General features: G+C 37.8%; 2 protein-coding genes across 13 annotated transcripts in view; one reads left to right on the top strand and one right to left on the bottom strand.

Moving 5' to 3' along the window:
- LOC105216889 (myosin light chain kinase, smooth muscle) overlaps positions 1-18,440 on the bottom strand; it is an 89,541-nt gene that overhangs the window by 2,445 nt on the left and 68,656 nt on the right. For 9 of the 12 annotated variants that reach the window (XM_054234507.1, XM_054234510.1, XM_029043262.2 and 6 more), the window contains 9 exons: positions 14,882-15,050; positions 12,539-12,584; positions 11,173-12,477; positions 10,736-11,102; positions 5,927-6,292; positions 2,773-3,047; positions 2,451-2,689; positions 427-709; positions 5-346 (listed from right to left, as the gene is read on the bottom strand). In XM_054234507.1, coding sequence (XP_054090482.1) covers positions 5-346; positions 427-709; positions 2,451-2,689; positions 2,773-3,047; positions 5,927-6,292; positions 10,736-11,102; positions 11,173-12,477; positions 12,539-12,584; positions 14,882-15,050 — 3,392 coding nt within the window. Of the gene's footprint in view, positions 1-4; positions 347-426; positions 710-2,450; positions 2,690-2,772; positions 3,048-5,926; positions 6,293-9,085; positions 9,245-10,735; positions 11,103-11,172; positions 12,478-12,538; positions 12,585-14,881; positions 15,051-18,440 lie in introns of those variants that run through there. The other 3 variants (XM_054234508.1, XM_054234515.1, XM_054234514.1) reach the window with 3 other exon arrangements.
- LOC105216890 (uncharacterized) lies at positions 12,894-14,639 on the top strand. Its single transcript, XM_011191638.3, has 3 exons — positions 12,894-13,189; positions 13,250-13,443; positions 13,503-14,639. Exons 1-3 carry the CDS (start codon positions 13,047-13,049, stop codon positions 14,534-14,536), a joined length of 1,371 nt encoding a protein of 456 aa, XP_011189940.1. The 5' UTR covers positions 12,894-13,046; the 3' UTR covers positions 14,537-14,639.

The raw sequence follows: 18,440 nt of genomic DNA on the forward strand, positions 1-18,440 counted from the left end.
TTACAGCACATAACAAATGACGCCTACACTCCACATATCCGACTGAAAGCCGATTGGCTCATAACTAATTATTTCGGGCGGTATGAATTCGGGTGTGCCGAAGAGCACGCGCACCGGTGTGTTCGTGTTTAGGCGTTGCGCCAAACCGAAATCGATGATCTTGATTTGATGGCTGGTGCGCGTGTGGCACATAATGTTCTCGGGCTTAAGGTCCAAGTGTACGATCGATTGTGTGTGCATGTAGGCGACACCTTCGCACACTTGCCGGAGGAAGAGTATGCAATCTCGTTCGGTCAGCGTAAAATCGTCCGCGACGACGCGTTCAAAGAGCTCACCACCAGTGATGCTGCAAAGAGAAAGAGAGAATTCGTAAAAATAGATATACTATACATATGTATGTATATAATTAACAGGGTATGTACTCACTACTCCATCACCATAACAATTTCGCGTGCACTCTCAAATGAGGCGGCGAGTTGCAGTAATTTCGGGTGTTGTAATGATTTCATAATGGAAATCTCTTCCATTACTTTTTGTCGATCTTGCGCCTTAATGCATTTAATCACCTTTGCCGCAAGAATTTGTTTCGATTCTTCACGTTCTTGCACTCGATAGACGACTCCAAAGCGACCCTTGCCCAATTCATCGAGTATTTCGAAGCGACTTTTGAAGTCGCCACCTGACTTAACACAGATCGGTCGGTGGAAATCTAAAAATTTATAATAACGAGAATTTCGGTTTACTAATATTGTCTGCAGTATATCAAAAATCAAATAAGAAGCAAGTTAACTCGAAAAAAAATGTTCGTATATCTAGAACATGTTGTTAGTTCCAAATACTCACGCGAACCGTATGCAAACAATATTAAATGATATAAATCGGAAGGCAAAATCTTGCGTAATAAATTTAAATAGAAGCAAAACTGAGCTAGTGATGTTTACTAGGAAACACAAAATTCCAGAGTTCATACCACCTGCAATTAATGACACCACGTTATCTGGGACTAATTTTAGGCAGGAAGCTATCATGGAAAACAAACTTAAATGCTATGGTATAGAATGCGTCTATAGCACTGGATACCCGCAAAAGGATAGTTCCTGTTTCTACCATATATCACGGACTTTTGAAATCCTTTAGAAGTGAATCTAAATTCGACCCTAATCATAGCCATCCCTTCTAGACAGCAGTAGGATAAGGGCAAGGTGGGCAAAGGTTCAGAGATAAGTATCTATACAGACGGATCCAAACCAAATAAACGAGTGGTGTCTTTTCAGAAGAATTAAATACCAGAATCGCCTTCCGGCTATCGGATCACTGCAGTGTCTTCCAAGCGGAAAAATTACTGCAATTAAAGAGAGCCTTCTCGTTCGACCAAGAATATATTTATATGTACAGATAGCTAAGCGGATTTAAAATCACTAAAGTCTCATTGAATCTAGTCGAAGATAGTCAAAGAATGCATGGAGCTATTAGTGGCACTAATTTCATATTTCACTATAAACCTGCAATGGGTTCCCGGACTTAGTGATATTATTGGAACTTCAAAGCAGATGAACTAACCAGACTGGGCACCACCTTACAGTTAGATGCTAATAAAGAAAGACGAACGTGACTGTAGTGGAATAAGAGCCGCACATGCCAACTCAAATTGAAAAAGAAATAATGTAAGAACATTATTAGGACAGGTCACTGTCTAATTGAGAGACACGCCAGCAGACTATGAATACATTACAATGACTACTACAGAAGTTGCCCTAAAGTAGAAGAAGAAGATACAATAGAACACCTTCTATGAGGTTGTAAAGATCTACACTGGCGATTAATGCCGCCAGAATGTTCTCTTCTCCTCTTTAGATATTTTGTATCTAAATATTTTATTACAGATGTTTTATGGGAAACATACAAATAAGTTTGTACGGTGATAAAAAGAATTGGCTTTCGTTAAGAAAGCTAATAGATATACATACATATGTACATATATTAAAATATTACCGATCTCCCTTAAGCCTTGGTCACCACTAGTGGATATAAATATATGAGCGAAAAGATCTTCATGTGAAGAATGAATGGTATATTCAAAAGCTACAGATCTGTCTCGAGTTCTATATAAATTTCTTCGATCAACGATCGTGATTGCTAAGATTCAAACTAGACACCTCGTAGCTCAAGCTCGCAGTCTCATTGGACTCATTTCTTTGAGAATATCATGGAAATACAAAAGGTTTCCAACATCAACCCAGTGTTTACAATCGAATTATGGCGGTGTACATTTCAAATATTTGTAAATTACTGCTGCAAGTTGCAGGGTTATCAAATAAGTATCATTAAGAGTTGATATAATATAACTTAATAATAAAATACACATATTTATCATATATTTAAGGTTTGTTTTTGCATCACCCTGTATAGTCGTTGTATATTTGTACATTTTGCATAAACACTTCACTGACCTTCTGTTGAGATTTCTTGGGCTTGCAACTCAACCGGATCGCTGGGCAAACTGGGTGTGCTGCAGCCATGTACATTTTTGGCGCGTACACGAAATCGGTATGTGGCACTCGGTGTCAAATTCTTCACAGTGTACGCTAATGAGTCCACAACGGTAGCGATTTCGTGCCAACCGCTTTCGCCACCAGCCAATTTGTCTGTCTCATCAATCGCTTCGGCAGGTACTTGCTGCATTTCAATGCTGAAATTTTGAAGAATGAAAACGATTAACCTCATGAACATACATACATACATATGTGTAAAAAAATGTAGGTTTGTACGCACATAAAGCCGGTTATCATGCAGCCACCATCGTAGGGTGGGCCACACCAAGCGACCGCAATGCGATCGGGACCTTGTGAAATGCTCGGTTTGCCGCTGGGGGAATCTGGCGGTCCTTCCACCGCCACCGAGGCCGCGGCTGCATCGCTGCCCAACTCATTCATAATCTCCACCGTGTATTTGCCACTATCATCTGCCGCTATGTCGGTTATGAGCAGCGTTGAGCGCTTGGCGCTGCTGCGTATGGAAATGTTGCGCTGCTCAACAATCGGACGGCACTACAAAGATAATTTCCAGAGACAACAAAATATGTGCAATCATCAATTAGCATTAGTATTCAGTGCTGAAGTGTAACAATAAATAAATATATATGAGTATAAGCTTGTAGTAAAGGTATGTATGTATGTACACATATATCGGCGTCGGTATTTGACAGCAGTGGCATGGAATCCAGGGGCGCAACTGCACAGCTGAGCTATGAGCGACCGATCAATCGAACATCGTCACTCAAGGCCATAGACAACACAAGACAACAAATCAACAACAACAGTCAGACAATTAGCTCATTAGTCAGTCAATCACTCAGGCGCTCAGCACCAGTTAGCCACCCACCCAGTTTGCTGTTTGCCATTTGCATATTTCAAAATGAAATGAGCCCTTGGAAATGTGAGCAAGCCTTGGTTGCGCGAACGCCACAAAAAAGCATTGTTCTTGCGGTTTTCGAGGCAATTACGTATGGCAGAATATATGTGTGTGTGTGTGTGTGTGTAGTTGTATATAGAGATGCATGCCCTCATATATTTATATATAAGTATGAAGGCATGTGAAGGCAAAGGAGACCGCGACGTCGCAGGTACTTAGCCTCACCGCAAACCGATCGTGACAATTTTCGTCTTTTATGCTTTAAATGAATTATTATTAATTTTTGTGTGTTTGTCATAGCATTCCGCTTTTGTTTATTATTGCATTATTTATTTCGAGCAATTTGCTTGCGTCAGACAGATGAACCACACAAAACCTCAAGTCAATGGCGACCACTTGAATACTTTGCATAGAAGTTTCCGATCAAAACAAATTCAATTCCATGTATGTAGGTAGATATGTATGTAAATATTATGTGCATTTCAAACATAATAATGTCGTCTATAAATGGAAGTAGAAGACAGCGCGCTAATCGTAATAACCTAATAGAAATGGACATAAATTGTACATTAAAATAACCCACTAACACTTATCCGAAAACTATAACAAATAGTGTAAAGGCTTTAATAACACAAAGAATTGTTAAATAAATATGAAATTGAAAAACCTTGTCTTCGGTGAAATTGGTTTTGCTACAAATTTTCAGCACTTTTTGTTTTCGTACATTTAGAGGACCTTGATCCTGGCAATATTTCAACATTTGTAGAAACATTTTTTCTTTCACTTAATTACTCTAGTAGTTTGTTATCTTTCAAATTAGTGATATGGAAACGATGCACAATTTTTGTAGTTAAACTTAATTTTCAAAGACACTTTTTTAAATTTCACAGCTACAAACGAAAACAATCAGGAAATTATTTAAATTGTTCGTAAAATGAGCTCCGACACCCAAAGATACATGTACATTCATATTTTTAAATGCAAAACCGCCCCGTAAGCTCACAGTAGACCTATTATCCTTGTCACAAATCAATGAAAATTATTATAATATTTCCTTTCACGATATTCGCCGGTTCCAAGTCTATTAATTTTTTCTGTCCTCAAACCTCAATAGAATGGGTGCTATAAATAAATCTTTAATATTGTGTTGCCCTCTAAGCCACTTATGTTAAATAACAAATTTTATTTTTTCAAAAACTTTCCTCATTGAAAACTTACTAATCCGAATTTGGAATGTGCAGATAAATTTAAACTAGTTTCCATTTGTACATAGTAAGTTAGAATGAGGCTAATAATATTCTTTTAACCGAAATCTGACATTTTAAATTTTATGCGAGAGCACGATGGAAGAAGTACGAATTGCTTATAAGATAATCCATGGTCAAGTTCGGATTATGTTATATACGATATTACCCAATGCTGGGTTTCTACATTTACGCCAGTACTTAGCAGACGATCTGAATTATATCCCTAGTTACATATGTATGCATGTACCCTGTGTAAGTATAATTAATATTAATACATGCGTACATGCATACGACGCTAACTCAAATTGGGTTTGCTTCGAAATTTATAGAAAGGCCTTATATCCGTAAAAAATCCTATATAAATGACTTGTTTAGCTGATATTAGAAATATTTATTTTCGTTAATATCAAAATAATGTTATTTACCGAATACTTTTAAGTTAAGTTCAACTCTTACGCCAGCTGGCTTTTTTAAGAGTATGTGATTTACGAATGTTGAATTAGTGTCCCTTAAAATTAATTTCAATAGTCAACTTCTATGAGCGACATTTTTGAGCGTTCGAGAATGAAACCTATTTTAATTTTTAGTCAATGGCTGAGCGGCAAACAATAAAAATGGCAAATAAATATAGAATTATTACTGACGGCACTTGTCCCCAAACGTAAAGTAAATAAAACCAGCTTTTGCTCTGCAGAAATTCCTTTTCTTTGTTTTGTCCATCTAGTTTTCATTTTTATAACAACACATCAAAGGTATTAACAGACATACGACTGTAATGCGAAAATCTGTATTGAAAATTTCGTAAATGTTTATAAAAATGCTTAAATTCACCATAATGTGGTCTTTCTCAATTTACATTTTAACAATGAACCGCTCAGAAAAAAGCAACATGCCGCTCATTGTATAGCCAAGGCCTAACAAACTCCTTAAGCGGTAAATTTCCGTAGTGACTAAACAACGCTGCTTTTGCTTTATACCCTCGGTAGAGCAGGAGAAAAGGCGTTAGTAACTATTGTTGTCCACAATGACGCAATTTGCATTTTACGTACTGGTTTAAAGTCAAGTAACCTTTAAAGGTTCGTCGACGTCAGTTGTCTGCACTGCTAAATACTTTTATGGCAAAACCAGCGGCGTTGAACAACATATGAGAAAATAAGGAAAAAATGTAAGCGCCTACTGTAGGCCGACCAACCCACCACATAAGTACATACAGTTATGAATGTAAATATAATTAAATATAAATTGATTAAAATGCGTGTAACACTTACCCCTTTGTACCAGCTGACCTGAGCACGCGGCGCAGCCTCGAAGCAGACGCTCAGCTTAACGCTGCCACCAATAAGAGCGGTACAATCCTGAGGACCCTCCAAAATGCATGCAGGTACCTCCAACTCGGCTCCGTTTAGAGTTGCAATCGTCTTATCAGCGTCACTCGTGGCTTGTGTGGAGTCGACTTGCAGGGATGCACGTCCTGGCAGCACAATCAGGCTGGTGTAAGCGCGTAACGTCGAACTCGACTTGCCGCAATGTTTGACGCTCAATTGCACTTCGCCACAGTGATGCGGCTGGACGTTCTGTATGCGTAGTATGCGGACACCATCCGGTTCGTTGGTGACTTGCGTCGCGCCAAACTGCTGTGCAAGAAACACAAGAAGCAGCGCCCAAAAATGACAGCACCGAAAAAGAGAAAGCAGAGCACATGAAGTGCGACGATAAGAAAACAACCCAAAATACGTTTATTTTCAACTGCTCCACTATTTACACGGAATAATGAACAATGAGGCGGTTAAATTTGGAATTATCAACAGAAATAAAAGCGGATCGGAGCGAAATAGAAGGTGAAATGAACAACTGCTTTGTATGCCTCACCCGCACTTAGGCGCTCTCGATAATAGTACGACGTTTACAGGGGGCTGCGTATATTTCAGTACACAAATGTATCTGTCTGCTTATCCAAAATACACTTATCGGTTGGATATTTTTATTTTCTCTACCTCCTATTTCACGGATATTAAAAACACAAAAATAATGTTATTTTTTCAGATAGCACTATAATACACAGGTGGAAAGTAAAGCGGAAGAAAACTCGCAAATGAAAATTCGGACGTTTTGGAAATGTATGCGGCACTCGACACAACACGACGACAACTAATATCGAACTGACAATGCGAGGCGTCGCAGCTGTGCTAATTAATTGCGCCCGCTCTGGTTTTTCTTACTTCCAGCAGTTGCGTTGTTGGACCACTTGGCGCCGATCTCAGTTTGGCAATAGTCCCAGCTGAGAGCAGTGAAAATATTTTGCAACAACTACACAATTCTAGGCAAATCGTCAATTTGCTGGGACGCCCAGAAGTCAATTATGCACATATCGCGCAACACTCCACTAAGTGAGCCCCGAGCAAATTGAGTACGATCATTGAATTACGCTCTGACGTCAGGCTCTCACCTTCTATGACAACACATTCAAGAACGGTAATGTAAATGCGCTTCGTTATCAGAATTTATATAGGTATAATAGATTACATTTATCACCGACGGAGAAAAGCAAGTTTCTTCGAACTTAAAGGGAGTCCTGATATAATAGAGATAACACTCAAATGTCTACATTTTGCCAGCTTTGTTAATCCGCTCTATATTTTAATAATAGCGTGAGATCGTGAAGATTAATTATGCGATCGTGTTGTCGTCAAAAAATACACCGTCATTATAAGAGTTCTGTATTAAAAAACTATCTGCGAGTGTGAACAACACACTAAATAAAAATAATTATTATATTTATACATCGTAATGTATTTGCGGTTACACTTCGACACATACATGTATTTTAAGGTATTACCTCTATTAAAAGCTCATATTTATCACCAATCACCAATATCACAAACAAATATATGTATAATTATAATAATGTTTTAATGCTTCGTAAGCACAATTCTAAGAAATTATTCTTCATCTAAATTCCTTATATTTCGCAGTCAAATTTGAAGTTATCAACAGATGCTATATAAATCCAGGAACTTTTTCAATTAATATGGAAAACCTAAAGCGAGTTTAGTAGGCGGTTATTATGTCCTACATCTCTGAACAAAATATATCACCAATGGGACCGCACCATTTTTTGTGTTCAGTGACAAAAACTTTCCTATTCTGTATATCGGCCTTCCATACAAGAATATTTTTTTCAATTAGTGTTCCCTAAAGGACGCCAAACTGTCCGCTAGCAAATTTTTATTCCACCCTTGTCAGGTCACAAAGGTCCGTTCTAGCTATGAGAAGTATACGGCGATCATCGATCAGAGCTATTTTTCTTGGACGACCAGAGGTTTCTTTTTAAGTTTTTAACTTTAGATCATTAGTTATAAAGTTTTATGAGCACCATACCATACCGACAGGGAATCCGTGCGTTTTTCATTCATCACGGTTTTTTTCATCAATCGATGTTCTACATCGGTGCAGTGCCTTCTACGACCCATTCTCAATAATTTCTTCTTTTCAATTTAAGGTGTTCAAAGGTAGATAAAAATGCAAATACTCCAATGCTATATTGACATGAGAAATACTTCGAAATAACCGACATTTTTTTAATATTTTACTTACACCCATTTTATTGGCCATGCAAATGCAATGAAACAATGATAACTTGTGCACAAAATCCAAAATTAACAAATGAATAATGTAAGTTGTTGATACTACTACCCTACTATTTCGCCTCCATCATAAAAATATAATAGTATCAAAAAATGTATCGGGTACAATACAATTTGGCAAAAAACAGTGAGAGCAAAACACACACCTATTATCTTGTACACAAGCGTACATATTATAAGAGCAGTAATCTGTCAATCGGTTAAATGATGATGATTTTATCGAGTACCGCAGCTAAATAAAAGAATATTAAACTCGAATAATTAAAGTCGACGCATAAGTATTTTTCACCGCGAGTTGTGAAGGCGAAAAATCAAAAGAAGTTTTTCTTGACAATATTTTAAATGTTCCGTTATGTATTTGTCTCTTAGTCACTAAATACGCACTTTCATGCTTATTCCACATATATCCATGTACGCATGAATGAATTTATCTAAGCATAATGTTCATATTTGGAGATAATTAACGCGAGATAAGCTCCCTAAATTTCAGTGTAGGTACTCGTATGTTAACTGTGTGTACACAACCGTTTTGGTAATTGTCACTTCTGTCAACAACAAAGCGAAAACAACAAACAAAGTAGATATAAATTAAAATCACTTCCACAACAATTGGTAGCAAACATTTTTATCAAGCGCGTGGCGCCGTTCGGCACTTGTCATCATTTTCCAGTGGATATTTTGTATATTACTAGACTCGGTTAAATTTATCACAAGTAGATATGAAACTAACAACGCCACCATTTTTGTTATTTTCTAATAAAGATTGTTTTGCGCTTTCAATACCTTTTTGAGTAGCATGGCGCTTTTGTTGTTGTATTCGTGTACTTTTCAGTTGGGTATGGACGTTTCTTGAAGCAATATTTTGAAAGCACAAAAACTTAAACTTTCGTTAACGCGTTGGAAGCGCACCGCCTCGCCGTTCTCCGGCAACTGACTGATCGGCTGTTTAGTTTAGTGAATCAACGCACAGCGATCGCGGAGTCCCCAAATCAATGTACATACCACAATACATACATTCATGAATAAGTGTGCAGTATATTATGTATCGCAGTGAGCCACTGCGTTGTGCTATGTCAATGGTTTCTCAACGCGCCCAGCAGCTGAGCTCCAAGCGCGCTCATCAAGTGTCGATACACCGCCATTGGCGTTAATCACACATCGTCTATAGTACATAAGTGGGCATATCATTGCGCATTTTTAGCCGCTCTGGAGTGGTGGGTGTGTTTCGGTGGGGATGGTGTCAACATCGTGCTTTTTTGTGACGTTTTGCAGAGGAAAGTAAGCAGAAGAAACAAAACAGCACACTAAATGCAAAACACGCATTTTAAGCAGAGGCGCGTACGCGAATAAGACGAATTCCCAAAGCATTGCAGCTCAAAGTGCCAACTTTTGTTTGATTTTCGAAACTGCTACTCCACTTTTGCTGTCTTTAATCCGCTATTTGGCGATTGCTGTTGTGTGCGAGCACTTCTCTCCCGACGCTTACACAATGACTGTCAATTATTTTACTGCTTGCATTTCACAATCTTTATTATTGTTTTGCACATAAATTAAGATATTGAAACTTGTAGTTCATTTGCGTTATTTTATTTTATTTTATTTTCTTTGACCAATATGGGCAATATGGTATCAAAAATATTTATAAAAGAAGAAATTGAACTAAATATAAAACATATGTATAACTAGCTCTCCGGAGAATTAGTTCAAAATGTGGGATATGGCTCCAAGCCGACAAACCTATAATCTTGTAAAGAGTAGTATTTTTTGTGCAATAAATGTTCCCTCTCTCACCACTGTACTACAATCAATGCTATGATAACATCACTGAATGGATCAACAGTCTGTCTTGACTACAACGCTTGAAGAATGTACATATGTTGGCAATCACGATCCCCTAAAATAGCACAGATCACGATCACTTATGTATGACAATACATCATTTAAGAGCGCCAGAGCTAACAGAGGAGCACGCGAGCCGAAGCAACATAAGGTTCTCAGATGTGTCGCGACCTTGAACTATATAAGCGCGCAAAATATCTAAGCTTCATTTTGGTAATATATTTTTAATTTTTTTAATTTCAAATGAATATATGAAATAAATGTGGATGTTGAATACCCGCCACTCCTCAAGAGTTGTGTGCTTAACTAATATTTGCACCTCCAAGTTGAGTTGAAGAGTTCCCCGTTTTTTTCGGTAAAAATAGCATCGATTTTTGGAACGGATATTTAATAATGAAAATACTGTTATGAATTTTATGTGAATTATCGAAATACGCTGAAAATTAAACCTATTTTGACTTTTTATATATACATATGTACTTAAAATTTTTATTAGCGTCACGGACAATACGCGTTAGTCACTGCCGAATGGTTAAGTTTTCCAAAATTTTGTTGCTAAAAATAATATCAATATAATCAGATTTCATCACTCACCTTTGTTATTTCCCCAACGAGTGAGTCATTGACGTTTTCTTCATCAGCGTTGTCAGCGACGATTTCACGACCGCCGACAAACCATTGGACGCGGGCTTCAGGTGGATGAACACGCGCACAAAAGGTCACTTCGTCGGCACCGGCGTTCGTCAGCACCGGCAGCGGCGATTTCAACAGTATTGGCTGCCCGTGAGGCTGCAACAACACAGACTCGCCCTCATCGTCACTCTCGTCAACGCTCAGCAGACAAGCTGTGCTGCAGTTCAGGCCGCTGGCAGTACGTACGTCACACGCGTACTCCCCGGAGTCTAAGTCAAATGCGTCGTTTATGCGTAGAGAGAGTATACCGTTACCATGGTCGATTTGACTATAAAAATTACAAAAATGTGACATGTTAACCGTAATACGCTAAAAAACTATGAACTTTGTGGACTTACTTGAAATCGTCATCATCGATCAACACTTCACCATTACGCGTCCACGTATAGGTGTACGGTTCATGGCAATCCAACTCAAAGCGCAAGTCTACAGTTTCGCGTTCACTCGCTTGAATTTCCGCGGGGAGAGCACGAGAAATACGGGGTTCCTTTAGACGTGCTGCCAATGCAGCACTCTCTGTTGCTTCAAATGTCACCCAAGTGCTTGTGGTCAACGGTTCATTATCACACTGAATGATACATGTGTAGAGTCCCTCATTTTCCTCGGTCACATTGTCTATACACAGCAGGGCTTCATGTTCGTTCACCACAATTTGCACACGTTCATCATCTTCGTCCAGTTCAGTGCCGTTGTGATAGAATTTGCAAGACGGCACCGAAGAGCCGCGATAGCCAGTAGCCAGGGCCATGCGACCGCCTATTGCTGTCGATGGTCCCATAATACGTCTGCGTAGATGCGCATTGCGCTTTGATGAACTCGCACGAACACCGCGCGCGGAAGGGGAGCGGGAGTAGCGCGAACGGCTAATTACGTCTAAACGCGCCGTTGCTTCAATGCGCCCATAGTCATTCTCCAAGGTAATACGGTACAGACCGGCATCATCGAAAGTGACTTCGTCAATTTCCAGGAAACGCAAATCATCCACCTCTTTTATAGCAATGCGGGCAGTGGGTGTAACGATCATACCTTCTTTGTCCCATGTTGACCAGGGTGTTGGATGACCGGTAATTGCACATTGGAAGCGCACATTGTCACCTTCCTCGACGACACGGCTGTGGGGAATGGCTAAGAATTTCGGCGCAGCCAAACTACGAGAGTCCAACATAGCGCGCCGATAACTACCGATGCGACCGTCACTCAGATCGATTTGCGATGAACGATAAGAGAGACGACGCGGCGAGAAGCAACGGTTGGGTGTGGAGCGCGGAGTTGAACGTGGTGTAGAGTTGGCCGAGAGTAGACCGCTGGGTCGCGACAACTGCCGGTTTAACATGTTCTCTTTCTCTTCAGGCACATCGACAATAATACAAGCCGAGGAGAGTGTTCGTCCTAGATTGTTCTTAGCGACGCAGGTGAACTCACCTTCATCCTCGGGATAAATACGTGGTATGCTCAGTGTGGCCTTAATGCCGTCGTAGGACATTGTGAAATCTTTGCCACTCGGAAGCACACGCCCATCTTTCTCCCATATGATTATCGGCTCCGGCAAAGCCTCAACATGACATTCCAAGGTTATGGCATCACCATCGCAGCAGCGCAAATCACGCAGATGGCGTATGAAGTGCGGGAAGGTTTCCACATTGCTGTAAGCAGTATGCAATCATTAGTTCCAATATTATGTTATGTGAAATGTCGCGTACTCACCCATGCCGGATAGATCCTTTCTCCATTGGTGATCTGTTGAGAATATCTGAAAAGAAACGTATTTAAAGTATATAAAACATTATTACCAAAAATTTATTTACAAACTAATATTAAATGCTTTACTAACGAAAACATTTCAGCAATTACTGAATAACTTTTTTTGTAATATCTTATTAAATCTTTCAAAAGAAACAAAAGGAAATCAAATATAAAAAAATCTCTTAGAGATAACTGCGCCACCTATCGGTCATTTCTTTACACAGCAAACATCTTCACCTAGCGTTGAGATTTGCAAATTTTATTTATAAAAATATTGCATTATTGTGGCAACACCGGCTCTCATGTTTGTAGTGGATTTCTGTTTCTGTAGCATCTGGCACTGACACAAGCTGTTCCTCTAAATTTAGCTTCTTTTCAACACAATAGTGCTTCTAATTTCAATTTTTACTAGAAAATTTTAAAATATTTTATTATCTAACGTTGCTGTCAGTGATTTTTTTAACTCAAAATGATTATGATGCACATGGAACTAGAACCAGGATTTCGGAAAGCAGACATTAATAATATACCAACAGTGCGCAGCGAAACAATATTCGGTTTCGTCACAAGAATTGCCACCAGCGGTAGTAGCGTGAAGAGTCACACCGGCAGGTATGTTTATTAACAAATTAAACTATTAATGTGTTATAAACATTTATATATTGCATTTAGTGATAGCGCCGATGTGGATTTACTCATAGATTATGTACAAGTGCGAAAAGCTGGCGATATATTTGAAACGCGCGCAGTTGTCTTCCCGGCAGCAAGTGGTGGAAACCATGAGGCGCACGTACGCGTTGCGTTAAAAGTAGATGAGAAGAAAGATGAAATATTGGAAACAAAATGCGACCATTGTACGAAGAAAGGTATGTTCCTTGTCATGTTATATAAATTAATATATTTTAAGTCATAATGCGTTTTGCAGAATCTTGTCCGCATATACTTGCATTTATTTTCTGGTTGCATCGCAAGAGTACGGATACTGAAGCTACAGCAATATTGGACTTTTGGGGTAAAGAAACAGAGGCGTTAATCGAGGAAGAACGTGGCGAGACACTACGCATTCGCGACATATTCGCATGTGATGAATTACGTTTGGAGGCTGATTTAGAAGCAGCAGCTGTTAGTGAAAGCGAAGGACAAGCTTTCTTCGAGGCTTTCCTTGACGAAATGGAAAATTTGGGTTTGAAAGACTCGGCGCTGTATCGTCACTGTAGATCCGTACCGGAAGAATTTGAGCCATTATTTATACATCACACAATGTTGGATGCATCAAACAACGGTGTAAAGAATTCTCGCTCGTTCAGTCAACACATGGAAGAACAGGCCAAAAACGGACTTTTCGAGCGACTTTCAGAAGTCTCAAAAAGTAGCTATAAGACAAGGATTTGGTTGGAAACGCAATATATGCGATTACGTTGTTCTCTTATTCATCGTATCGCATCTCGCAAGGATTCTTTGGAAGATGAGAATATATTGGAGCAACTCTTTTGTAAGGAACGTGAGTTCAATGCCGACGAGCGACAACAATTGAAACAGCATAAACGTTTTATATTAAAACAAACGGAAAAACTTGAGAACAAAACTTACAATGAGTGCGGTTTGTTACTCAACGAGAGTTATCCGTATATTTGTGCATCGCCTGATGGGATTACCGACGACCACATCGTAGAAATAAAAGCACCAAAAACGGATGAAGAATTTGAAAAATACTTAGAGGGACGTGAGACTATTGCGCCAAAATACATGGCACAAATACAAATTCAAATGTACATGGCTAACGTGACGAAAGCTTTATATTGTGTGCTTAGTCCAACCTTTGACACTAACGGAGCCTTACATTATGTCTGGGTGCAAGCTGATATGGAATTTGTTGCGAGTTTGCTAGGAGCTGCGGAGGATTTCTGGAAAGATGTGGTGTTCCCGCGACTCAGCAAAATCTATCTTGGTAGTCCATAAAGTACTGTTTAGTGTAGTAGTAGTTAGATTAGTTAAAGCGAAATATTTCTGAACGTATAAATATAAATAAACATTTTATTTTCAAAGGCTAAGTAAATGGAGTTTTAAGTCCTTCAAATGCAAGGGAGTTTCACTTATTATGCTCTTGGGCCATGTGCATTGTTTGAAATCTCATTCTACAAAATACATTTGCTCCAAAAGTACATGTTTTAACTTTTAAGTTATAAATGCTGAAAGCCAAAAAAAAGTCTATAGCCTTTAATGTATATAAACACATTCATACTGACGTGCTATGAGTTCGATTTTAATGACAGTAAGAAGTAAAAAAAAAATCTCACGACTCACCTTTAGCGAAAATTTGCAGTGATATGACAGCCTTTGCCTCACCATGACAATTGCTCGCTATGACTGAGTAAGTACCGGTGAAGTCCAGTTTGGCACTAGGTATTTCCAGACGATACTCCGGACCGTCGCCTATGGGTCGGAAGTGTGGAGCGTCCTTATAGTATTCCGGCTGTAAAGAAAAACGTACATGAGCATATGAACAGTATTATCGTACATATGTATATTTGTTAAATTAATTAGATCTTTTGTGCTCCTAGATTTTAAAAACTAAAAATAATATATAATTTGCTTATTTAATTACAAAATACACAAAACATAGACATTTCAACTATATATGTACATACAAATGTACGTATGTAACATATAATATATAAACGTAGCGCAATGACTACAATTAGATTCACTTCAAGGTCAGCAAAACACACTCCGATGCCTAGTTTAAGTGTGTAAAATATTAATATGTACGATAAATTGTGAGTTTATATCATGTAAGTACAGCTTTGGCCATATAAATGGTTCAAATTGCCAGCAAACGTGAACCTATGGTTGATTTCCTTTGTCATTTAACACTCCCCGAAATAATAATTGCAAAAGAAGTACATTGCTTCTCTTGCCCTTTGTTGTAATTTCGATAGAGGTTTGTGATAGACAGTTCATTGTTAATGAATGATTTTGAATGTGTGAAGATAACTGATTAAAATGTAACTGTTTAATTTGATCCGCAACGCAAAGCAATGTATGTAGGGTTAGGTGTTTCTGACTCCATATTTTCAAGAAATCTTCGATGGAAAACTATTATATCAAGTGATTGCAGTCTTTTAAGTTATTAAAATTCATGTCACGAAATTAATATTTGAAATCGCAATTTGAGAAATGTTTTCGAAGAACTTTGAAGGAATTATTGAACTTTGATAATATAGTGAAATTAAAGTAAATTTATTTAGGAAATAATAATATGTATGTATAGGTATTTCTTCTGTGCGTGTGTATGAGGTACTAAACTCCAGTTTGGAAGGCTGGGATGATTTTAATACAATTTCTTGTGTGACTTCAGTTGGATTCGACATATATAGATATACAATTCGGCCCAATTTAAATGGTTTATTTAATTAATTTGATTTAGGAATGTTTTTCAAATTTGGATAAATATTTTAAGACTTCGTGTCGTTATTGTCACAAAAACATCGTTTTTGATGTAAATAATTTTTTAGTTTCTGTAGGGATTTTTGGCACTTGTTGAACATTCATACAAATTCCAAAGTAATGTACCATAAATAAGCTATTCAGGCATGGCTGAAGTTTTGAGAAAATGCAAACTGATATTCTGGACGACAATGGCCCATAAGCATCAAACTCGAAGGTGTCAACAGGTCTCTGAAAGATATCGATTGAGTGAACCATTTATATGCCCACAGCCCCACTTAAGAAAACTTCACGTTAGACTGCAACATCAAGAGGCGCGCATATCGCCAATGTGCGTCCATTGCAAACAGCACGTAACATACATATGTAAATACATGAGTGTAAGTGCAACGGAGGCGGCGACAATAGTGACGACTAGAGCGCGGAACTGAATAGCGACAACAAATGCGGTAATTTAATATGTCATCGAGGAGATGTTAAGGTCCAAACCGAAACAAAACAAACAAAAAGTGACGAACGAGAACAGTGGCGCACGCGCACTTCGTACAACAGCAACACGCGTGTAAAATTTGTGCAGGGGCATGCGCGCCACACCAAATCGGTAAATACAGCTGAATTGGCACTGGAGCCAGCTCCGTACATATTTGTTCACTTCTCGATTGTTTTTTTGATTTTTTCTACGTATGTACATATATATGTCCACATGTATATAAATGTATTTATGTACACATAATATAAGTAGCTATAGATTTCATCAATTCCTATGCATATGTATACGAGTAATGTAACATTTTCATGTGGCTTAGAAATTGGCTGTGGGGCACAGTTGGCAGCGATTAATAAAAAACTTTGCCACAGGAACAAAATGTTTTTGTAGACAGACAACAATACTCGTTTTTATTGAACTTCTCTTATATGGCGAATAGTTTATGTATAGTTAATTTTAGAAGTACATACATATATACATACTACTATATATGAGACAATATATATATCATGAGCGAATGTGTGTATGATATGTGCTAATGGCGATAAAAAAGAATTGGGCAGTTTTGCTTTTTTGTTAAATGAAAAAATATGATTTTTTATTTATAAGATTTTTATACGCGCACCTATGTATGTATATGTAGTGATATTTACTTGAAAAAAAAAAAAAAAACATTTTAAATGCTTATATACATATGTACATACATATTATTGTCAATAAATAAATAACAAAGCATATGGGAAATTTAGTGTAACTAAACTCATATAAAACGATTAGACAATTTATTTACATATGTTTATTAAAACGCAAACATCAAAAAACCTAGACATTTTGCAATCTAATTTAAGTAAGGCACTATTACTATTACTATTAGGACTACAATAAGTGAGATACTCATTTAGCATTTCCTAACAAAAATCGGTCCTCTTTCATTGCATCAAACCCAATCCTTCCGATAACGTTACATTGAATATAATACGTGTCAAGCTCAAAAATTCAAATAACAGTGATCCAACTTTGTTAACGAAAGAAGTGCTTACATCAAAAAAGCACTTAATGAGTGTTATCTAGGTTCTGTAATAGCGTAGTGGTTTGCAAAATTTCGTACCGAAGATATTGAACATCGCTCCCACGACAGTCGGTTTTACGTAACCGAAACGTACCGGATGGTTTTGTATCCGGACTGTCAAAACGGCAGCATTCCTCATGCCGCTACAACAACAACAATATATGTATGTATGTATATCCAAAGAGGCTGCTACCGACGAAAATGTTCAGAAACACACAAAATGAATTTGATCGAGATAACTGACACTCTAAAGTTATTGAAGAAACACGTTGGGACATTTTGCCCTCAAGAATATTTAAACAAGCACAAGTTCTGTGACTCAGTATGCACTGTGTTCTGTGCATAGTGGAAGCAACTGTTTCTAATAATTGAATTATTGATGAGCGATATTACTATTTTTAAATCACTGTGATTTTATATTGCTATTGCGATCGCTACAAAAAAAAAACGAATTTATGAGAATTTGTACTCTAAATTTTTTTTTTTAATTTTTTACATTTTCATATTTATTAATTTAACAATATTCAAAATTTACCTGCTTTTGTAATCACAATTACCTAATGAATAAATTTTGGGTATATTTAACTGATTTCGTACTCACTTTAACCAAAATTATAGAAATCGCAACTAAATTTGCTACTGTGATAACTGAACTGCTACTGCTACTCTCTCTACTTATCCTATTATAGATCAGGACCCTTATTTAGGATAGAAGATACAAGGACTGTTTTGCTATACAACAAAGATCTCCGAAAAGTGTGTTTCTAAAAGAAATAACCGGAAGCAGCATTAGAATAAGTTAGCCTCCCTCAATTCACTCAAAACAATATTCGAATTGTTTAATTTAAAATTTATGGCAA

The sequence above is a fragment of the Zeugodacus cucurbitae genome, chromosome 6, assembly GCF_028554725.1.
Source record: "Zeugodacus cucurbitae isolate PBARC_wt_2022May chromosome 6, idZeuCucr1.2, whole genome shotgun sequence".
NCBI classification, from domain to species: domain Eukaryota; kingdom Metazoa; phylum Arthropoda; class Insecta; order Diptera; family Tephritidae; genus Zeugodacus; species Zeugodacus cucurbitae.

Coding starts and splice junctions, on each gene's coding strand:
- LOC105216890 (XM_011191638.3), top strand. CDS start 13,047: ATGATTATGATGCACATGGAACTAGAACCAGGATTTCGGAAAGCAGAC. Junction 13,190..13,249: donor GTGAAGAGTCACACCGGCAG/GTATGTTTATTA, acceptor TATTGCATTTAG/TGATAGCGCCGATGTGGATT. Junction 13,444..13,502: donor CGACCATTGTACGAAGAAAG/GTATGTTCCTTG, acceptor TGCGTTTTGCAG/AATCTTGTCCGCATATACTT.